This window comes from Leptonychotes weddellii, chromosome 9 (assembly GCF_054177405.1).
Source record: "Leptonychotes weddellii isolate Sample4059 chromosome 9, ASM5417740v2, whole genome shotgun sequence".
NCBI classification, from domain to species: Eukaryota; Metazoa; Chordata; class Mammalia; order Carnivora; family Phocidae; genus Leptonychotes; species Leptonychotes weddellii.
The window spans coordinates 86,329,008-86,348,841 of NC_138377.1; the positions used below are offsets into that span (position 1 = coordinate 86,329,008).

A 19,834-nucleotide genomic window follows, 5' to 3' on the forward strand; every position below is an offset into this window, starting at 1 on the left:
AAGGCAGACACCTAATGACTGAGCCACCCAGGCACCCCACGTAGAAAACATTTTAAAATACATCTTCCAAACTGCTCCCCACTCCTCTTCTCCCAACTCTAAGATTTTGACTCAGTAAGTCAGAGAACCTAAGGAATCTGAAAATTTAAAGAAGCTTCTCCTTATATTCATGTTCATAGTAGCATTACTCACAGTAGCTAAAAGGTGGAAGCAACCCAAGTATCCATTCAAGATAAATGGATAAACAAAATGTGGTATTACATACAATGGAATATTGTTGAACCTTAAAAAGTTAGGAAATTCTAATATATGCTACCACATGGATGAATCTGAGAACATTACGCTAAGAAAACAAACCAGTCGCAAAAGGATAAACACTGCATGATTCCCCTTGTATGAGGTACTGAGTTAAATCCATAAAGAGAGAAAGTAGAGTGGTTGTAGCCAGATGCTAACAGGAGAGGAGAATGGAGACTTATTGTTTAATGGGTACAGTTTTTTACCCATGAAGATGAGAAAGGTTTTGGAGATGGATGGTGATAATGGTTGTATAACAGTGTGGATGATTTAATACCACAGAACTGTACACTTAAAATAGTTAAGATGAGGGGCGCCTGGGTGGCTCAGTCGTTAAGCATCTGCCTTCGGCTCAGGTCATGATCCCAGGGTCCTGGGATCGAGCCCCGCATCGGGCTCCCTGCTCAGTGGGGAGTCTGCTTCTCCCTCTCCCACTCCCCCTGCTGTGTTCCTGCTCTCGCTATCTCTCTCTGTCAAATAAATAAATAAAATCTTTAAAAAAAAATAGTTAAGATGATAAATTTTATATTATGTGTATTTTACCACAATTTAAAAAATGGTTAAAATGGTAAATTTTATGTTATTTATAGTTAACCACAAATGAAAAATAGTAATTCTTTAGATGTGAGAAATAATTCTCAGTCATTTGTGTTGGTTTTCCATTCTTCCTTATCACAATATTTTATTCATATATTTCTTTATAAATATTTACTGAGTGTCTGCCACGTACTAGGCATCATTCTAGATGCTGGAGATATAGCCATGACTCAAGCAGACAAGGTCCCTGCTCTCAAACAGCCATAATTCCTTTAATGTAAAAATTAGGTGGTGTAGCATGAGAGACAAAACCCAATTTCACAGTGGCTTTAACACTCAAGATGTTATTCCCTCATATAAAATGTCTATTTGACAGGGACCAGGTTCCTTCTAGTTTTCTTCTTTATCAACACTAGGGTATGATCGTATAGGTATGGTCCATGGTGGTTGCTGGATAGCTGGTCACTGTATCTGCATTCTTACAAGCAAGAAGGAGAAAATCAAACCCAAAGGGCATAACCCTTACATCTAGGTATAGATAAGTTTCCTTGGATGTGTTTCCTCAACCACATTCTCAGAAAGTGACATCTCATTGACAATTACTTAGTCATAATGGACATGTCTAGCTGCAATGAAAGCTGGGAAATGCACTTGATTCAGCCCTGTGATTACATAAATTTCAAGGGTTCTTTTATTGAAAAAGAGTAGTATGGATACTAGAGAACTATCAGACTCTGCCACAATTATTTTCCCAGCAGATCTTGAATCCTTTGAAGGTTGAGAGGTCTCTCAAAGTACAGAATTAGTAAGAAGATACCAAGGAGCAAAGTAAAGAGAACATTTGGGATGATATCCATCTGAGGGTTTCATCCCTTTTACATGCCACTTCCTATTGATAAGGATTGCCTTAGAGCAGTGGTCAGCAAATATTTTCTGTAGAGGATGGGAGAGTAAGTATTTTAGGCTTTACAGGCAACAGACTCTCTCTATTTACCACACAACTCTGTTGGATTGCATGAAAATACCCAAAGAAAATATGTAAATGAGTGAGTGTGGCTGTTTCCAATAGAACTTTATTTACAAAAATACATGGTAGGCAGACTTTGGCCCACAGGCCATAGATTGCTGACCATTGCCTCATCTCAAAATATAAGCCCTTAAGAGATTTTAGTATATTACCCATATATTTTGTCACCTTCATGGGTTAGTAATCAAAACCAAATGTGTGACTCAGATCTGTCAGGAATGTGAATTTTGTTCATACCATCAGGTTAGCCACTGAAACAAGCAGAGGTAGTAGTTAAGCATTAGGAGAATTTAGAATGGTTAGTAAAGGATGTGTTGTGGAGGAAGGCCAATTGTGGCAAATATTTTTTCCCATTCTTTGAGTTGCCTTTTCACTTTCTTGATAATTTCCTATGAAGCATAAAAGTTTCTAATTTTGATGAACTCCAATTTTTCCTTTTTGCTTTGGTTGCTCATGCTTTTTGGTGTCATATCTAAGAAACCATTGTCTGAGCCAATGTCACAAATACTTATACCTATGTTTTCTTCTAAGAATTTTATGTCTAAACTTTTACATTTAGGTCTTTGGTCTATTTTGAGTTAATTTTTGTGTACAGTATGCGGTAGGAGTACAACTTCATTCTCTTGCATGTGGATACCTAGTTCTCTAAGTACCATTTCTTGAAGAGACTGTTCATACCCCCATTGAATTGTGTTGCGTTCTTGTTAAAAATCAGTTGTCCGAGAATGTATGGGTTTATTTCTAAATTAAGTCTATGTATCTATCTTTATGCCAATCCATACTTATTTTTATTAATGAATAACATGTTCTTTTATTCATGTAATCATTTACCAAATATTTTCTAAGCATACATGTCAAGCACTTTATAGTGTTTAGAGGGGAAAGGAAAATACTGTCATTTAGATTAGATCTAGGTATAGATAAGTTTCCTTGGATGTGTTTCCTCAAATATAGCTATCTGGGAATAGTTCCTTTTGATCTGCAGACCTATGAAGTAAAGAGACAAAAATCTCTCTCTCACATATTCCCAATGTACAATGATGGGACAGGCACAAAGTAACTGTGACAGACACTGCCATTGACAAAGGGGAAACACTGAAGAACACAAAAGTCACTGGTCTGTAGCAATACTAAAATCCAGCTGGACATATATTGTCAGTTCTTTGATCAGAGGATCAGTCCTACTGTCTGGAAATGATTCACTATTGCTCTTGGCTCTACCCTCTGTATTTTTGACCTTCTGATTTTCCATGGAGAATAGTCCACATTTGCAGCTGAGCAATCTTCTCAGTCTGCTTTGCCCATGGAAATTTGGAGGTCCAAAGATCTCTCTTCATTTTGTATTATCTCTATATCTTTTGGTCCAAGTTGATTTATCTTCAAAATATTTGTGGATTTTTTATGAATCAATTTATAGTCCACTCCACTAAACAAAATCTATACCCAAAGGTCTCTGAGATAAGCCCTTCTCTTACGTTGGTCTTCCTAGTAAGCTTCTGAGGGATAACACCTTTAGGATTCATAGAAGTCCTTTTTAGAGACACCTTTAAGAAGAAGCCAGGTAGCACCTTCAATATTCTTCCTGGAAATCTCCTTAGCTAGATTACCCAGCTCATTAGGTATATTTTCTATTTTCTACTTTATCACAGGTTACAGTGTTAAAAAACATTTTGTCACTACATAATGAGGATCCTCTTTCTCCAATTTCCAGTAAGATTTTCCTTATTTTTCTTTAAGCCCTCTCTGAGAGTCCTCTTGAAGGCCATTCGACTCCTCCACCAGTCTCTTCAGGGCCCATTCACATTTCATCTACTGTCCCAAAGTCATCGCTTCTCGGCCTTTTGGCTAAGATCAAGTGTACTGTCCCAAAGTCCCACATTTTCAGGGTTTCGTTACGGCAATACCCTAACTCCTAGGTACTAAAACCTCTTCCAGTTGCTATGACTGCAATATAAATTACCCCAAAACTTGGTGTTTATTATGCTTGTGGATTCTGTGGGTCAGGAACTTTTGGGGAGTAATTTTTGTCTGCTTCATAATATTTATGAGATTTGAAGGTTGAGGACTGGAATCATCTAAAGTCTCACCACTCACATGCCTGGCGGTTGATATATATAAACCATTCCCTAGGGACCTCAGTCCCTCTCTATGTAGTCTCTTTGAATGGGCTAATTTCAGTTTTCTCATAGCATGGTGGCTGGCTTCTAAGGGAGAGGGGAATCTTGAAAAAGAGAGAGCTAGATGATAGCTGAATTGCTTTTCATGACCCAAATCTGGAAGTTACCCAGTGTTATTTCTGCCTTATTCTATTAGTTAAAATACTCACAAGATCCCCTCAAGTTCAAAGACTCCACTTCTTGATAGAGTAGTGGCAATTTGAGAAGAAATATGAAAAGTATATGGGACCAGAAATAATGCTGTGGCCATTTTGGAAAACAGGAGAAACTCAGAAAGGTACTCTTTGAATAGATCTCCTACATAAGAATTCTATCTCATGCTCTGCTTCGAGGGAGCTTGACTACATTAGTTTCAAGGGCTGGTGTCACAAAGTACCAAGGAACTGGGGCGACAGAAATGAGATAAATTTATTGTTTCACAGTTCTGGAGGCTAGAAATTCAAGATCAAGGTATTGATAGGGTTGGCTCCTTCTTAGGGCTGTGAGGAAGAATACCCATGCCTTTCCCCTAGCTTCTAGTGGTTTGCTGGCCATCTTTATAGTGTTCCTTGGCTTGTAGATGCAACCACTTCAATCTCTGCCTTTATCTCCATGTGGGCTTGCCTCTGTGTCCAAATTTCCTCTTTTTATAAAGACACCAGTATTGGATTGGGGTCCACTCTAAAGATGTCATCTTACTAATTATATCTGCAATGACTCTATTTGCAAATAAGGTCACATTCTGAGGTTCTAGGGTTAGAACTTCAATATATGAATTAACTGAACAATTAAACCCATGAGACTGATTTAAGACATAAGAGTACATATGTTACAGTATTTATTATAAAGAATACCTGAAATAATGCATAGGAAGTTCCTGGCATTGATTAAATTATTAATAAATGTTAGTCAACATCATTATTTATCTTTGGATCCAGAGAGGCTAGCACAGAGCCTATCACCTAGTAAGCAAATAGTAAACATCTTTGGGTTTTGTCTGTTGGGCATTCCATCTTTTTCTGGTAAGAACACCTTCAAACAATTCCCTTGACAGTCTTGGTGAGGCAATCATTCAAAATGTCCTGCCCTCCCTTGAACAAGAAGTGAGTGGTTGGATGACCCAAGAATGCCATTCAGACTCTCTCCCAAACATTAAATCTCAAGTAGGACAACAAAGGGATATAAAATACCTATGATCACTTATCCTAACAATACTGTCACAAAAAGGACTGACCATTAGTTCCTGTCCCTTGGGTACTTACAGCTATTGTGATTCCTATTCTTTTTACACCCTGGTGCTTAGTTTTTCTTTTAACTCTTTGTGCTACTCCACATTCTTGAGCACATTTTTTGTTTTTGCTTAAGATAGCTAGAGTTTCTTTTGTTTATGGAGAAATTGAAATAGATTGATTCCTGAAAGCACCTCTTACAACTGACATTTGGAATGATGATGTGAAGTTGGAAGGGTCATGGTGAGGCAGGACTCGGTGTAGATTTCCCCTTCTCTGGCTGGGAAGATGGCTAGCTTCATGAGCACATTTTATCTGGAGACTCAGGCAATGTGTCTACCCAGGCTGAAGATTTAGGAGAGTCAGTAGAAAAATGTCATCTGGTTAGATCAGTTTGGATACTTTTTCAGCCTGGGATGAGTTACTATAAGTAAGAGACTACTGGCTCATCAGAAAGCAGAGAGAACAGAAACTGTTTAGGAAATCCCCTTATATCTATGGCCTATGATCAAAGAAAGTTAGTATCCAGATAATCTTGAGCTTTGCTCATTTGGCAAAGCTGAATTCTCTTCCCCAAGATAAAGTTAGTGGAAGCAAAGTCCAGGATACTGAAAACTTAAAAGGAAATAACAAGGGACTCAAGAAAAGCACTACTAAGCACCTTTTCCTGGGTCTTCATTGCCTGATAAAGTCTCCATTTAGCCCCACTTTGGAACCCAACCACTGACATACATGGGATGAGGGAGCACAGATTGGTTCTGTCTTTTCTAACTCAAGCTACTGCTTGTTATTGCCCCCAGGAAATGTCCAAACGGAGGCATTATAGGTAAGGACTAGAGATAAGGGCATAGATCTAAGGCCTGTTGCTATGAGAGAGGCCATTCTCTCTGTTAGATATAGATGGAGAGCCTACTAGATTTCTAAATAAATTGTATTCCTGGAAAAAATGATGACCAACCTAAGGCAGTCTCCAGGCCCCTGAACTCTTCTCTATAACCCCCACAGATGAGACCTCCCCATTGTCCTTCTCAGATGTGACCACAGTGGACACTGCACATTGTCTCCACTACCAGAAGAGAAAGGCAGAGTTAGCCACTTTGGCTACCCACAGATTTCACTCCATCACTGAAGCAGGGAGAGTTTTTATTCCTGGAAAGAAGGATGTGATCAACGCTGTTAGACAGCAACCATTCTAAGCTGATTCTTCTTCCCTTTTCTACATGGGGCTATTTTTTTTTTTTAATTAAGGTATATCCTGACCTCTTAACCGACTGAGCCACCCAGGCACCCCTAGTATATCCTGACCTCTTTGCACCATTGTAGCTTAGGTTAAATTTGTCATTTGGCAAAGTTGCCAACATGCAGGAGATATTCTGGACCAACCCAAGATTAATGAACAGCATTAGTAAGGGTTCTACAGAGAAACAGAACCAGTAGGATATATAGAGATATATAGAAAGAGATTTATTATGAGGCACTAGCTTATGTGACTATGGAGGCTGAGAAATCCCATGATCTGCTGTCTGCAAACTGGAGGCCCTGGAAAGCCAGTGGTGTAGTTCTAGTCCAAATTCAAAGGTATGAGAACAGAGGAGTCAAGGGTATAAGTCCCAATCCAAGTTCAAAGGCCCAAGAATCAAGAGCACTGATGTCCAAGAACAGGAGATGATGGATGTCTCAGCTCAAGCAGAGAAAGCAAATTCACTCTTCCTCTGCCTTTTTATTTTATTCAAGCCCTCAATGTATTAGCTGATGCCCACGTGCATTGGTAAGGGAGATCTTCTTTACTCAGTCTACTGATTCAAATGTTAATCTCTTCCAGAAACACACTAACAGACACATCTAGAAATAAGGTTTTACCAGCTATCCAGGGATTCCTCAGCCCAGTCAAGTTGACACATAAAATTAACCATCAAATGCACATTGCTGAGAGCCCCTAGAGCTGGGTGCAATAAGTGGCATAGAGTTAGGGAAGGGAGTTTTGGGGTATACACGGAAGAGTTGCACTATCATGAATGGGAACACTTATGTTGTTGTATGATGAGAGGAAGAGTGTGTGTTTGTGGATATTGAACTATCAGGAAGAATACAGCAGAAAACTATTGTTTTTGCTTGCCCAGCATCCCAATTTTCCTTCATAAAATATTTCTTCCCCCAGGCTTGAGCCAAACAGCTCTAAAAGGGCTGAACCTATACTTCTCAACTCAGCTGGCATGTAACCCAGATCTGATTGTGTTAATTTATTCCATCTCTCTGGCTCAATGAATGATTTAGGAAAGTTTATGCGATCCAAGTCAGATCAATAGAGTCAGCCACAGATTTTGATGGAATCATTGGGAAAGAGACATATTCTCTACACAGGGACTGCTTGGCTGATAGAAGGTAAATTTGCAGCTCTCAGGAAACAGCATGCCTCCTTTGTGCGGAGAAGGGTACTTGAGCCCAGGAAAGCAGATTGAGAAAAAGCTAAGTCTCCTTTGCTTAGCCATTTTGAGGAGGTGGGGTGGACATTTGTCTGGAGGCCAGCACTTTACGAACATTCTTCCTCTGTTAGGGAGTTTCCTTCCTCCCCAAGTTAAAAGTCAGAAATCGTGCTTCCCTAGGTTCCCCTGTAGCTGGGCACAAGCATGTGACCCAGGCCCCACCAGACAGTCTTGTGAAACCCTCTGAGAAGAGACTAATGTGAGGAAGAAATGCCATGTGGAATCCATTTTTGCCAATGAGAGGGACAGCGTTGCCACTTGGCCTTCAGAGGCAAAGCTGGTGAGTTTCTGGTAACAGAGCTGGCAAGAGCACTTGCCTCAGTGCTAGGAGGGGTTGTGGGGGCAGTAGCTGTGTCCCAGGCTAGCTCTGATGCCTCTTGGCAATTCTGTGACCTACCAAATATCCTTTGATAAAAATTTTTTTTGACTTAACCAATCAATTAGATTTGTCACCTCCAACTAAAAAATCCTCATAATTATGTAACAATCAATAAAAATCTGTTTATAGAGATGGATAAATGAATGGCAATTCTGGGAGGTAGGCATTATTACTCCTATTGCACAGATGAAAAATAGCCCTATGAGTATTAAGTGCATCCTGCCCAAGGTCATACAGCCAGTAAATCCTGAAGCAGAGATTTTCATTCTAGTCTCTCTCTTTTTTTAATCTCCAAAGTTCACCTTTTTTTTTAGTGTGGCATTTGAAACATGCTTTCAGAAATCATCTTGTGATGGAGAATAGATTGGCTTGCTCAGAATTCATCCCAATCTCCTTCTACTATGCCTTCCCATACTACAGAGGCTGGAAAGCTAAAGGCTTTCATCCTGATGGTGCAAATCAGGTACACAAAGTTTGGGGCCAAAAACTGAGGCTGCAACTTTCTGATTCCTGAATTGGCAAAAGTAGTGAGATCTTGAAGCTGGCAGGTGGAACATGGGCTTCTTGCTTACCCAGCTTCCTGAATGTTGAAGAGAGAGCTTTCTAGACAGGTCAGCTCTGTGGTAGTCTTCTGAAAGTCATTCCTGGAAGCCCAGCCTAGAGCCTATTCCTCTAGCCCTTCTAATTGTGAGCATCCAATTCCTTGCCTCCAATCCTTTTCTGTTTAACTACTAGACTGGCTCCTATTATCTGTTTCTGAATCCTGTCTAATACAAGCACATATAGAGGTCTAGTACAACATAAGTAAGCAGCACTGAATAGAAATTCTCATCTTTTCTCAGAGTCACAACTATAGGGGAAAATACGTATTCAAGATGAATTGAAATATTGAAATAAAAAGCACCATGGCCTTTCCAATATTGCCATACTTGTATCTCAAAAAACTGAGTGTATCAGTCAAGATACAGGAAGGCAATAGATGGTTCATTCAAACTTGAATAAAGACCAATTTTTAAAGATATGCATAGAGCATAGAGAACCACAGGGTTATGCACTGCCTGTAGACCTGAAGTAGCAAGAGGAAATAGTCTGTTATAGACTGAATGTTTGTGTTTCCCCAAAATTCATAGTGTTGCAATTCTAATGCCTAATATGATGATATTAGAGATAGGGCCTTTGGGAAGTAATTAGGTCATGAGGATGGAGCCCTTGTGAATGGAATTGGTGCCCTTATAAAAGAGACCCCAGAGAGCTCTCCCACCCTTTTTCCATCACATGAGGGTACGGCAAGAAGTCAGCAGTCTACAACCAGGGAGTGGATTCTCGTCAGACACCAAATCTGTCAGCACACTGATCTCAGACTTCCAGCCTCCAGACCTGGAATAAATAAATTTCTGTCATTTGTAAGTCACCTAGTCTATGGCATATTGTTACTGCAGCCCAAACAGACTAAGAGTTAGGTAGCGAGGATGCCTTCCAGGAGTTGTGACCTTGGTTGAGGGATGAAGCTAGCTCACGGCAACCTCACAGGCAGGGAGCAGGGAGGGGGCAACCTCACACTCTGCCCTCCTTTCATTTTCCTGCCCATTCACAGAATCCACCTGGAAGTCAGAGGACAAGAGCCTGTGTTGTAGTCCTCACAGGACAACCTTCCATGGTGGAGAACAATGGAGAGTCCATCTGAGGAGCAAATGAGAGATATCCAGTGCAGCAAGTAAAAAATCAGCAACACCCAGGGCAGTAAGAGATCATGAAGATTGTGGGTCGGAGTGTTTTGGTGCTACTGAATTTTTTAATGCTCACAGGTTGAGTGTATTCTTTCTTTTTAAAGATGCTCTACATGATTTGAAGGCATTTCACTCCAGTGTGAGAAGTGGAAGGCACCTTAGAGATCTCGATGAGCATTTCTCATTTCATAGATGAGGAAACTCAGAGAAATGAAATAAAATTCCTCCAAAGTCACATATCCAGAAACTTGCAGAACCAGGCGGCACACCCAAATCTAATGATGCCCAGTGCAGGGCTTCTTCCACATTCTGCAGCTACAATCCTTGCTGGACACAAGTTATGCTCATGACAAAGTGCCAGGCTGTGATGTGGCTGCAGTCTCAGTCTTGAGCATTCCTCTGCCTTGGTTTTATTTTTCTCTTCATTTTGAACACTTACCTGAAAGGCTGAATTTCAAAGACACTTCTCCTAAAAATAACTAAAAGATACACAGGAGGAAATTAGCATAATGTATTTTATCTATAATTTACAGTGTGTAATCTAGAAACGTGCAACAAAGCAATGCTAGTAGTGCAGAGAAAATTCCCCTGGGATATTTGGTTCCATTTTAAAACACCTCAGTATGGGGGGATGTGGGAGCAGCAGCCTGTGACACACTTCCATCAGGGCAAAATGTTATTCTAGTGATTCACAGCGAGAGGCCTGACAAACACTTTGAGTCGATATAAAGGTTCTTGCCATCAGGATAAAATGAGAATTGCAGTGGGTGGTCCCATTCTAGCCTCATGTCTCCTTCTACTTCTGTCCTGGCTTAGGTGGTTGCCCTGGAAACAGTAGGGTGGCAAACAAAACCATTTGGAACAACTTTTAGGGAGCCTTATGCATGAAGGCCTAATTTTTATTTGCTGCTGTCTTTTTTCTCTTCTTAAAGGGTGACTTTTCCAAGGCTATCATTCTCTGAGAGGGTGTGCTCTTTGGACTACCTTGGAAGTTGATTCACTCTAAAGTCTTTGGCAAGGTCCAGTTGGAGGGCTGGCCAGAGTTTGGCAGATAGCAGGGGAAGGGGGCTTTATTTCTCATTATTCAGCTTTGGATCCCAACACAGATGGTCCTGATCTCCTCCTCCCCCACCTAAGAATTTTTCTAAAATGACACCCAAGTTTTTCTTGGCAGAAGTTATAATTCCTGGCAAACAGTTCATGCAGCTCTAATTATGATGACAGCTTTAATGGAGAAGATAATCATATTAAATGGTTCTTATTCAGTTCCATGTGATGAATTAGTGATTACCATGAAATGTGTTAAGCAGCCAAAAGTCAGGGAAAGGGATGATGTACTGAGCTACAAGTTAAGGTCTGAGGGATTCCAAAACTTGTGGGAGGTAGGACAAAATGACCTTTAAAGAGGAGATGCTGATTTTAATGTCTCTTGTGGCTCATATACTGAGTAAGAAACCCCCTTTTCCTAATGTGTATGGGAAAGAAAAAATTATTCTGACACTTGTTAAAATGGTAAGTCTCCTGTATCAGAAGACTTTATTCAAGACTATTGCAATAGGAGCTGCTTCTATTGCAATAGGACAGAGATTGGATTCAACTCCCAATACAACAAAGACAAACAGGCAGTTATTAGCCAAAGTGCAGAGTTGGGGGGTCAATGGATAGAAAACTACTGATAGGAGACATCAAGAGCACAGGGATTCTTTTTTTTTTTTTTTAAGATTTTATTTATTTATTTGAGAGAGAGAATGAAAGCACAAGAAGGGGGAGGGTCAGAGGGAGAAGCGGACTCCCCGCTGAGCAGGGAGCCCGATGCGGGACTTGATCCTGGGACTCCAGGATCATGACCTGAGCCGAAGGCAGTCGCTCAACCAACTGAGCCACCCAGGCGCCCACAGGGATTCTTTTTTAAGAGGATTCCTGCAAAAGGCTGGTCATGGACTTATACATCAATGGTGAGGGATGAGGGACTTGACCAGACACGGCGGGGCAGGGAGTGGTGAGGTGATTAGATATCAATGCTGGGGGTACTCTTCATAAACTTATTTAGCAGGATTCTTGTTAAAACTGGACTAGGCATGCCAAAGAAGGACAGGGCCAAGACTAAGGCCTGAGAGTCTTTGTCAGTCTCTCCTCCTGATCAAGGAAAAGAGAGACATTCTTCTTTCCTCTGAACAATTTAAGTCCATTTCTTGCTCAGTCTCCTTTTGTTATAAGGACCAGCTGAACCATCTGTTGGGACTTGGGAGTAGAGGATATTTACTGGAGAGTGCAAATAATCAAGCATTAAATGTGGGAAATTTCTATGAAAATAAAAAGAAAAATAAAGATTAAGGTTGAAGCAGACTATAAACCCAGTTTCTGAGTCCAGGGGGCAGCCAGTTGAGATTTCTAGATGCTGGGCTGGAAGCATCTTTAGGTGGTGAAATGAGTCTACAGTGATGATCTGGTAGATTTCTTAGGCTGCAGTTTGAATGTCTTGTGATGGTATAACATCAGGGTCATGGTTATTTCCCAGAGCAGAGCATGGAAGAAATGGCACTTTCCATAAACTTCCTGAATGGCCTCCACAGCAGCAGCTCCAGGCTTAAAGGTTACCCATCATCCAGTGTCAGCTTGCAGGACAACCTAGGATCCCAGGAAGGCTCCAGGCAGTCAGGTTTGAGTTCTCAGTGACACCAAGATACGCAGGTGGGAGAAAAATTGGAAACATTCCTTTGGACAGTTGTATAGCCAGATACTGGAGAAAATTAGGAGAATTGAGTATTTGGGAGGGACTAACAAAATATGCAAGTTGGCAGGACTCAGTCCAGTCTGTACGTATATAACAAAACCTCAAAGACAATGACTGGGACTAGAAGCTGATAGTCCACAAAGTTGTGCTATAGTTTTTCATTGTAGCATAAAATTTCTCTCTACACTCACGCTTTTTTTCACCAAAGTTAACCAAAGTAAGATTATTCTTGTTTACAAAATGAGTCTGGTCACATTAGATTTGGCCTACTATTTACATAAGTGTAGCAAGAAGAGTAACTGACCACATAGACCTTTGAAAGTTTGCTTTGCTGGAACTTTTCATAAGGAAACTCAAATTAGACTTTTAATAGTCTCTCAAGGCTAGGAAGCCAAGACAAGAATTTGCCACCAGATTTCACTTGCAGGATCTATAGATTTGGGGGAATTTCTCTGTGCTCTAGGTCCCCAAAATATCTTAAGCTTCCTGGGCCTGCCAGGAAGTAACCTTCCTTACTCACCGACAAGGCTGGGAACCCTGTAAACCATACCAGCCCAGTTTTCCCAAAAGGGCTTTGTAAGCATTAGCTCCATAAAGTCAGCCTTAGTTCCATGAAACTATTTGGTCATAACTGATTCTATGTACATGAGTCTTAAAGATGACATTCCACTCAAAGCCTCGGTTATATAACCAATGTTTCCAACTATGTCCTGTTCAAGGAGGAGAGATTCTTACTGAACTTATGCAAATAATTATATCGCCATGAAAATAAGAATACTCAGGTAAGAGTTTCTGAATTCTGGAGGAATCAGCCAGGGAGAAAAGATAAATGTTTCATTTCTGTTTACAAAAAATATTATCTACTAAATTGTTGTGAGCTATAACTTAAAAGAAAAGGAAAAGGAATTCCTTAAATCCAGCAGCAATCTTCCAAACAAAAATCATAATCACCCTTCATCAGTTCATTCAGTTTTATGTAATTAATTCTTTTTTTTTTCTTAAAGATTTTATTTATTTATTTGAGAGAGAGAGAGAATGAGAGACAGAGAGCATGAGAGGGAGGAGGGTCAGAGGGAGAAGCAGACTCCCTGCCAAGCAGGGAGCCCGATGCGGGACTTGATCCCAGGACTCCAGGATCATGACCTGAGCCAAAGGCAGTCGCTTAACCAACTGAGCCACCCAGGCGCCCTTACGTAATTAATTCTTGTTCTGCTTGGTCTTGGGTTAGCAGTTTTATGAACCCATCAGTTTCTCCACCAAAGTTCTAGGCTGCTTTCTCAGTCAAATGGTATGGTCTTAAAGTAATTTAAGCACTGCCATCAGAAGCCTACATCCCAGAGACCTGTTCTAGTCCTTTCCATGGGTCTCTTTCCATTCCTTTTGGTTAAAGATAAAGCACTCTGGCCTACAGCTAATTGCAAGTGCTTTCAGAGAAGAATCAGAGTAAAACAAAAACTGTCTATTAATGACAAAAGATTTTAAGTGGTTAAAGATCTGAGGAGAATTCACCATAAAAATGATGCAATTGATAAGGGAATTTGGTTATTTCCGTGGTTTAGAACATTTAAAATAATAACTAGAATTATGACTGGTAACATTATACCAGAACATATCATGGACAGTGAGGGTATTGACAAACTTCATACAATTTCTGAAATGTTTGTATTAGTAATATTTTATCCATACAAATAAAACCTAGAGAAGGTTAAAGTATCTTTTATTTGACAATACTTTTCATGCAACTGAACATATCTAAACCTAATTGTTTCTTGGCATCTCTCTTTTTCAAAATAAAAGAAAAAAATCCTTTAAGATTTTGAAAGAGCCATCTGAGAAATCTCAAGTTCAGTTCAAGATCAAGATTTCATTTAGGATTTGATTCTGGGAGGACAAAATTGTCCAAAAGATCAAAAGGTTTGAATACTCGACTAAAGACAATCCCAGGTTACTATGAACAATACTTAGCTACCTATTTAGCCAGAGTTACAAGAAAAGAATTCAAAAGTAAATAGAGGACAGAACATGACGGTGAAAGTTTTTAAAAGTTAGCTCTTTTAGAAGTGAGAAGACTTGGGGATGCCTGGGTGGCTCAGTCAGTTAAGCATCTAACTTTGGCTCAGGTCATGATCTCAGGTCATGATCTCAGAGTCCTGGAATGGATCCCTGCTTTGGGCTCCATGCTCAATGGGGAGTCTGCTTCTCCCTCTTCCTCTGCCCCTCTGCCTGCTTATGCTTTCTCTCTCTCTCAAATAAATAAATAAAATCTTTTTTAAAAATTATCTCAATATTTAATGAATATTTGACATAGCATATCTCTAAGGTTGGAAGTTACAAAAAGGATTTTGGAAATTGTTTTTAGGCAAATGTAACATTAGACAAAGCTAGCCCTCATCTCAAGTTATTTCCCTGTTAAATATTTTGTACAGTACATGCACGTTAGGCAAGTATCAAAAAAAAAAAAAAAAAGAAAGAAATCACAAAAGCAAAGAAATCTAAAAATGGTTAAATACCAAATACTTGTATTATACTTAATACTGATAACTCAGAAGGCAGAGCTGTTCTTATTAAATAGTATTAAATTAGTCTTATTTACCAAAGATTTTCCCAAACCACATAAACTTGAAAAGCATTTGGGTTAGTTTCTATATTTCTGAGAGATTTAGGAATATTTAATTTATATAAGCACTTATTTATCTCTAAGCCAATTTATGAAACTTCTTCACAAGATTTTATAAATTTTTTTGGTAATACCATCTAGACGTAGGAAAATATCACATATATATAACATACATATACAAACATAAGTATATAATCATACAGATGCAAATAGAGATCCTGTTGCTTTCATTCTAACACTGTAGCCATGAGGGATGCCTAGGTGGTTCAGTTGGTTAATCATCTACCTGTGGCTCAGGTCATGATCCCAGGGTCCTGGGATCAAGCCCTGCATCAGGCTCCTTGCTCAGTGGGGAGCCTGCTTCTCCCTCTGCCTGCCACTACCCCTGCTTGTGCTCTCTCTCTCCCTCTGACAAATATATAAATACAATCTTTAAAAAAATAAAATAAAATTGTAGCCATGAGTCAGGTAAACATAGCAATAAAAAAAACTCACTGGTTTATATAAAATAATTGGCTCTTGTTTTTGATCCACTTTATATTTTTATCCCAAATTGTGTTTCTGACAGATGGAACAAGTTAAGGTTACCTGCTCAATTGATAGTTAATGCTTTTTATCAATATTTGTGGAGGATACGTTTAAGATTTTGTTTTGCCCTGCATGTATTTTCTTTGGGTGGTCCGTAGGTCTCCTGAGAGCCCCCAGTGGAGGACGGGGGATGTAAAGTTCAAAGTTCAAGTGACTAGAAGAAAATGAGGGGCTGGAATGGGAAAGAGAAAGTCTTGCAGGGGTGGACAGAGAGATGGAGGAGGTAGGGGCTTGAAGGCAATCCTATCAATGGATTCAAAGGAATGGAGGACTGAAGGTGGTAAAAAGAAGAAGGAGGAACGGAAACAGTGCTGAGAGAGAAATCTTAGAGGAACCAGTTTGGGGAAGTCATTGAAATTCCCAATTATCCTTAGTAAAATTATTCCAACAAGAAAGGAAGTAGAGAGCTACTGCCATGGTGGTGGGACATATAGTCATCAGGGGTATGAGATGGGGGTTTCAGTCTATGGAGAAGCTCCCTTGTTCTTCACTCATGATACTTTGCTAACAAAGAAGCCTGGGACTCTAACCCAGCCTCCATTTGCCTGGGACTCTAACAGAGTTTCTAGAGTAGAGGCCTCCAAAAGAGTCAGGAATTTGCCACTTCAAGAGTCAGGGAGTAAATTCCCACTCAGAAAGATCCAAGAAGACATCCATCCAGAAAGATGCTTGCTTAAACAGGCACTTTTCAACCAAAGAATCCTGGGACTCTAACCTAGCCTCAGAGGATATACTCAGAATCTTAAGAATCAAAATCTGCCCTTACCATGCTTTAACAGTCTGTCATCCAGAGCAATGGCTCAGGAGTTGTACTCACCATTGGATCCCTAATCAGTCAAGAGTGAAACAAAGTCTTCAGACGTGTGCATTTGAGGTCCTGGAGGAGAGGTTCCAGGGGTCCAATGATGAATTTAATTCTGTACCAAGTCATGGCACCGTAACTGTAAAAGAAAAGAATTATTCAGACACTTATTAAAATGGTAAGCAAGGCTCAGGTCTTGATCTCAGGGTCATGAGTTCAAGCCCTGTATTGGGCTCCCCACTGGGCATGAAGCCTACTTAAAAATAAAAATAAATAAATAGGGGCACCGGGGTGGCTCAGTTATTAAGCATCTGCCTTTGGCTCAAGTCATGATCCCAGGGTCCTGGGATGGAGCCCCACATTGGGCTCCTTGTTCAGCGGGAGCCCTGCTTCTCCCTCTCCCACTCCCTCCGCTTGTGTTCCCTCTCTCGCTGTCTCTCTGTGTCAAATAAATAAAAAATCTCTAATAAATAAATAAATAAAATGGCAAGGAAGACTTTATTCAGGACAATTGCAATAAGTGCACTGTAGTAGGGGAGAGATTACAGCAAAGACAGCAGGGGATTTATAGCCAATAGGCAGAGTGAAGGGGTCAGTGGATGGAAAATTACTAAGAGGAGATTCAAGGGTAAGGGGATTCTTACTAAACCAACTTGATAGCATTCTTGCTAAAACTGGGATAAGGATGGGGGCCAAGGTGGAGACCTCATAGAGAAAAGGGCTCAGAGAAGCCTGACTGAACTATGGTCAAAGATAAAGTATGTCATGTCCACCACTAATACACATACTTCTACAGACAAAGGTAAGAATGGAAAGGAAGGAAGGAAAGAAGGAAGAAAAGGCTTATAAAATTGCCTTCTTAACTCAGACTATTTTGAGTGCTACCACATATTTGTCTGTGGGTGAGAAATTTGATCTTTCTCAATAGCCAAAAGATATTTAGGGCCAAGGCTTTAAAAATAAGGAGGGGATCAAATTGAGTAACATAGTTACAACTACAAAGCAATAAGCTGGCTTTTCTTGTGTGTGGTTTACAAATAGGATGACCAAACTCGACCCCTTTTGCCTGGCACTCTCCCAGTTTGAGGACTGAAATCTCCCTCAGTTCCAGGTAAGCCAGGGAAGTTGACCCTAGGCTACTCAGTTTTAAAACTCAAAAGTCCCACATTCTGGGAAACCCTTCAGTGCCAGACAAACTGAGACGGTTCATCACCCTGTGTGTAAAGAGCTCTGAAGGTACTTCAACAAGAAGTTCTGAAAGCATTTTCAGTCATGGCACATGACAAACTGGATGTTTGGCTTTCAATATAAGGATTGGGTTTTGTTTTGTTTTTTTTTTTTTAAGATTTTATTTATTTATTGGAGAGAGAGAGAGCAAGAGAGCAGGAGCAGAGGGGAGGAGCAGAGGGAGAGGGAGAAGCAGGCTCCCCACTGAACAGGGAACCTGATGCCGGGCTCGATCCCAGGACCCTGGGATCATGACCTGAGCCAAAGGCAGATGCTTAACTGACTGAGCCACCCAGGTGCCCCAGGAGTGTTTAAACAAGAAAAAAAAAAAAAGCCTCATTTGTTTATTCACATATTATGTAGGAAAATAAATATTCACCCTGATTCCTATTTAGTGAAAAGTATGTTTACTTAGCTACTTTAATGCAAATAAAAGCCCAAACACCTCTCCACAAATGCTTGGCTGAACAAAGCTTGTTTACCAAATTAAAATACTTGTGTATAAGTATGCATGTTTTCTTTTTAAATTAATATATCTCTTTATGTTTTGCTGCAAAATTCCTACTAGAAAAAAAGACATTCAAATTTGCTATTCATTCATCTGTAAGCTACAGTAACTATAGTCGCTAGGTGTGGGAACCAAAGTGTGTGTACATGTGAGTGGTCTTCCATGGGGAAGCGACCTTCTTTACCCTCATTGTCTCCAAACTCTAATTTATCTGTACTTTCACTCATTTTCCCAAAGGGTGTGTTGTTCCTTTAGAAGGCTTTTTTTTTGGTGGGAGGATGCTAGAGGTGGATAAAGAGGATTAGATGATAGCAAAACCTTGCTCAGAAAGCTCTGTTGTTGCTGTTCTGCTCTGATTAGTCAAAAACACCTTAGGGTGACATTAGTTTATCCTTTCAAAATCTATCTTATATGCTTTCTATATGTTTTCCCATTTGTGTGAGGACCTCTCGCCCTAACAAGTGGTGGTCAGGATAGCTGGGAAGGGATGTGGTAGCTGGGACCCTGTCACTTGTCTGAGGCTCCCTGGAGCTGAAGAGGAAGAGATTCCAGAGGAAGCAACTTAGAGAGAGGCTGAATTTAAAACCACTTAATGCCAAAGTATCTAAATATGAGGACAAACTGGGAAAACCACTGAAAACGAGGAGGTTAGAAATAGAGTGTACAAGCAGAAACGAAAAATTAAGGTACCTGCCTGATGGCAGTGGACATTTTAACCAGGACTTGCTCTTCTTCCACTCTGCATTCTACTAGACTCCGTTGTCCAGTGTGGGTGGCTACAAAGACTTACCTGTTCAGGGTTCTGAGTGTGGGGGAGGGAATTTCCTGTGTTTGGTTCTCTAACTTGCTTCCCTTCTCATGATCAAAGTACCAGGGCTGGCTGTGGTACTGCTGGGAATCCAGAACCTTTCAAAAGATTTTTGGGTCTTCCAGCTTGGTTGTCAGGGTAAACTGATGGAGTTCTGGGTTGAAGGCAGGGTGTGTGGGAGCTGGGCTAGTGGAGCTAGTGGAAAGAGACTTCATCTCTCCTTTTACTAAGAAAGGAGCAACCAGAAGACGGCTATGACAATTTCACATCATCACAGTTACTAATTTTTGCCTCTTTCCCTTATGGCAGAAGAACTGTCCTGGAGTGTAGGTCCTCTTAGACTACACTTAGACTCATTTAAGCCCTGGACACCCTCCAACTGATTCAAAGGCTTTGCTCTTTCCATCATCTACTCTCTTTAGGATTTCCACATTTCCTCTGTCTAGTAGAACTTTTCTGTCTGCATATAAAAATGCTAGAATATCTCCCACTTTAAAATAAATCTGTCCTCCCATGAATCTATGCCCTTCTCCACCTACCCCACCCTGCTGCTCAGATCCACCTATATCACCATTCCTAAAATCAGTGGTCAAAACTGAATGTCTCCACTTTCTCACTTCAGAGTCTCTTTTCAGTCTTCTCCAATCATTTTCTCCAATCATTGTCTTCCCTACAACTCTACTGAAGCTCTTCTTCTCAGGAGCACCAATGAGCT

The 19,834-nt window shown here is 40.3% G+C and overlaps 1 protein-coding gene across 5 annotated transcripts in view; it reads right to left on the minus strand.

Annotated features, from left to right (window-relative positions):
• ZNF280D (zinc finger protein 280D) overlaps positions 1-19,834 on the minus strand; it is a 301,459-nt gene that overhangs the window by 213,072 nt on the left and 68,553 nt on the right. For all 5 annotated transcript variants that reach the window (XM_081831114.1, XM_081831118.1, XM_081831120.1 and 2 more), the window contains exon 3: positions 16,592-16,715. In XM_081831114.1, the coding sequence (XP_081687240.1) occupies positions 16,592-16,594 (3 nt within the window). In that variant the 5' untranslated portion in view covers positions 16,595-16,715. The remainder of the gene's footprint in view (positions 1-16,591; positions 16,716-19,834) is intronic.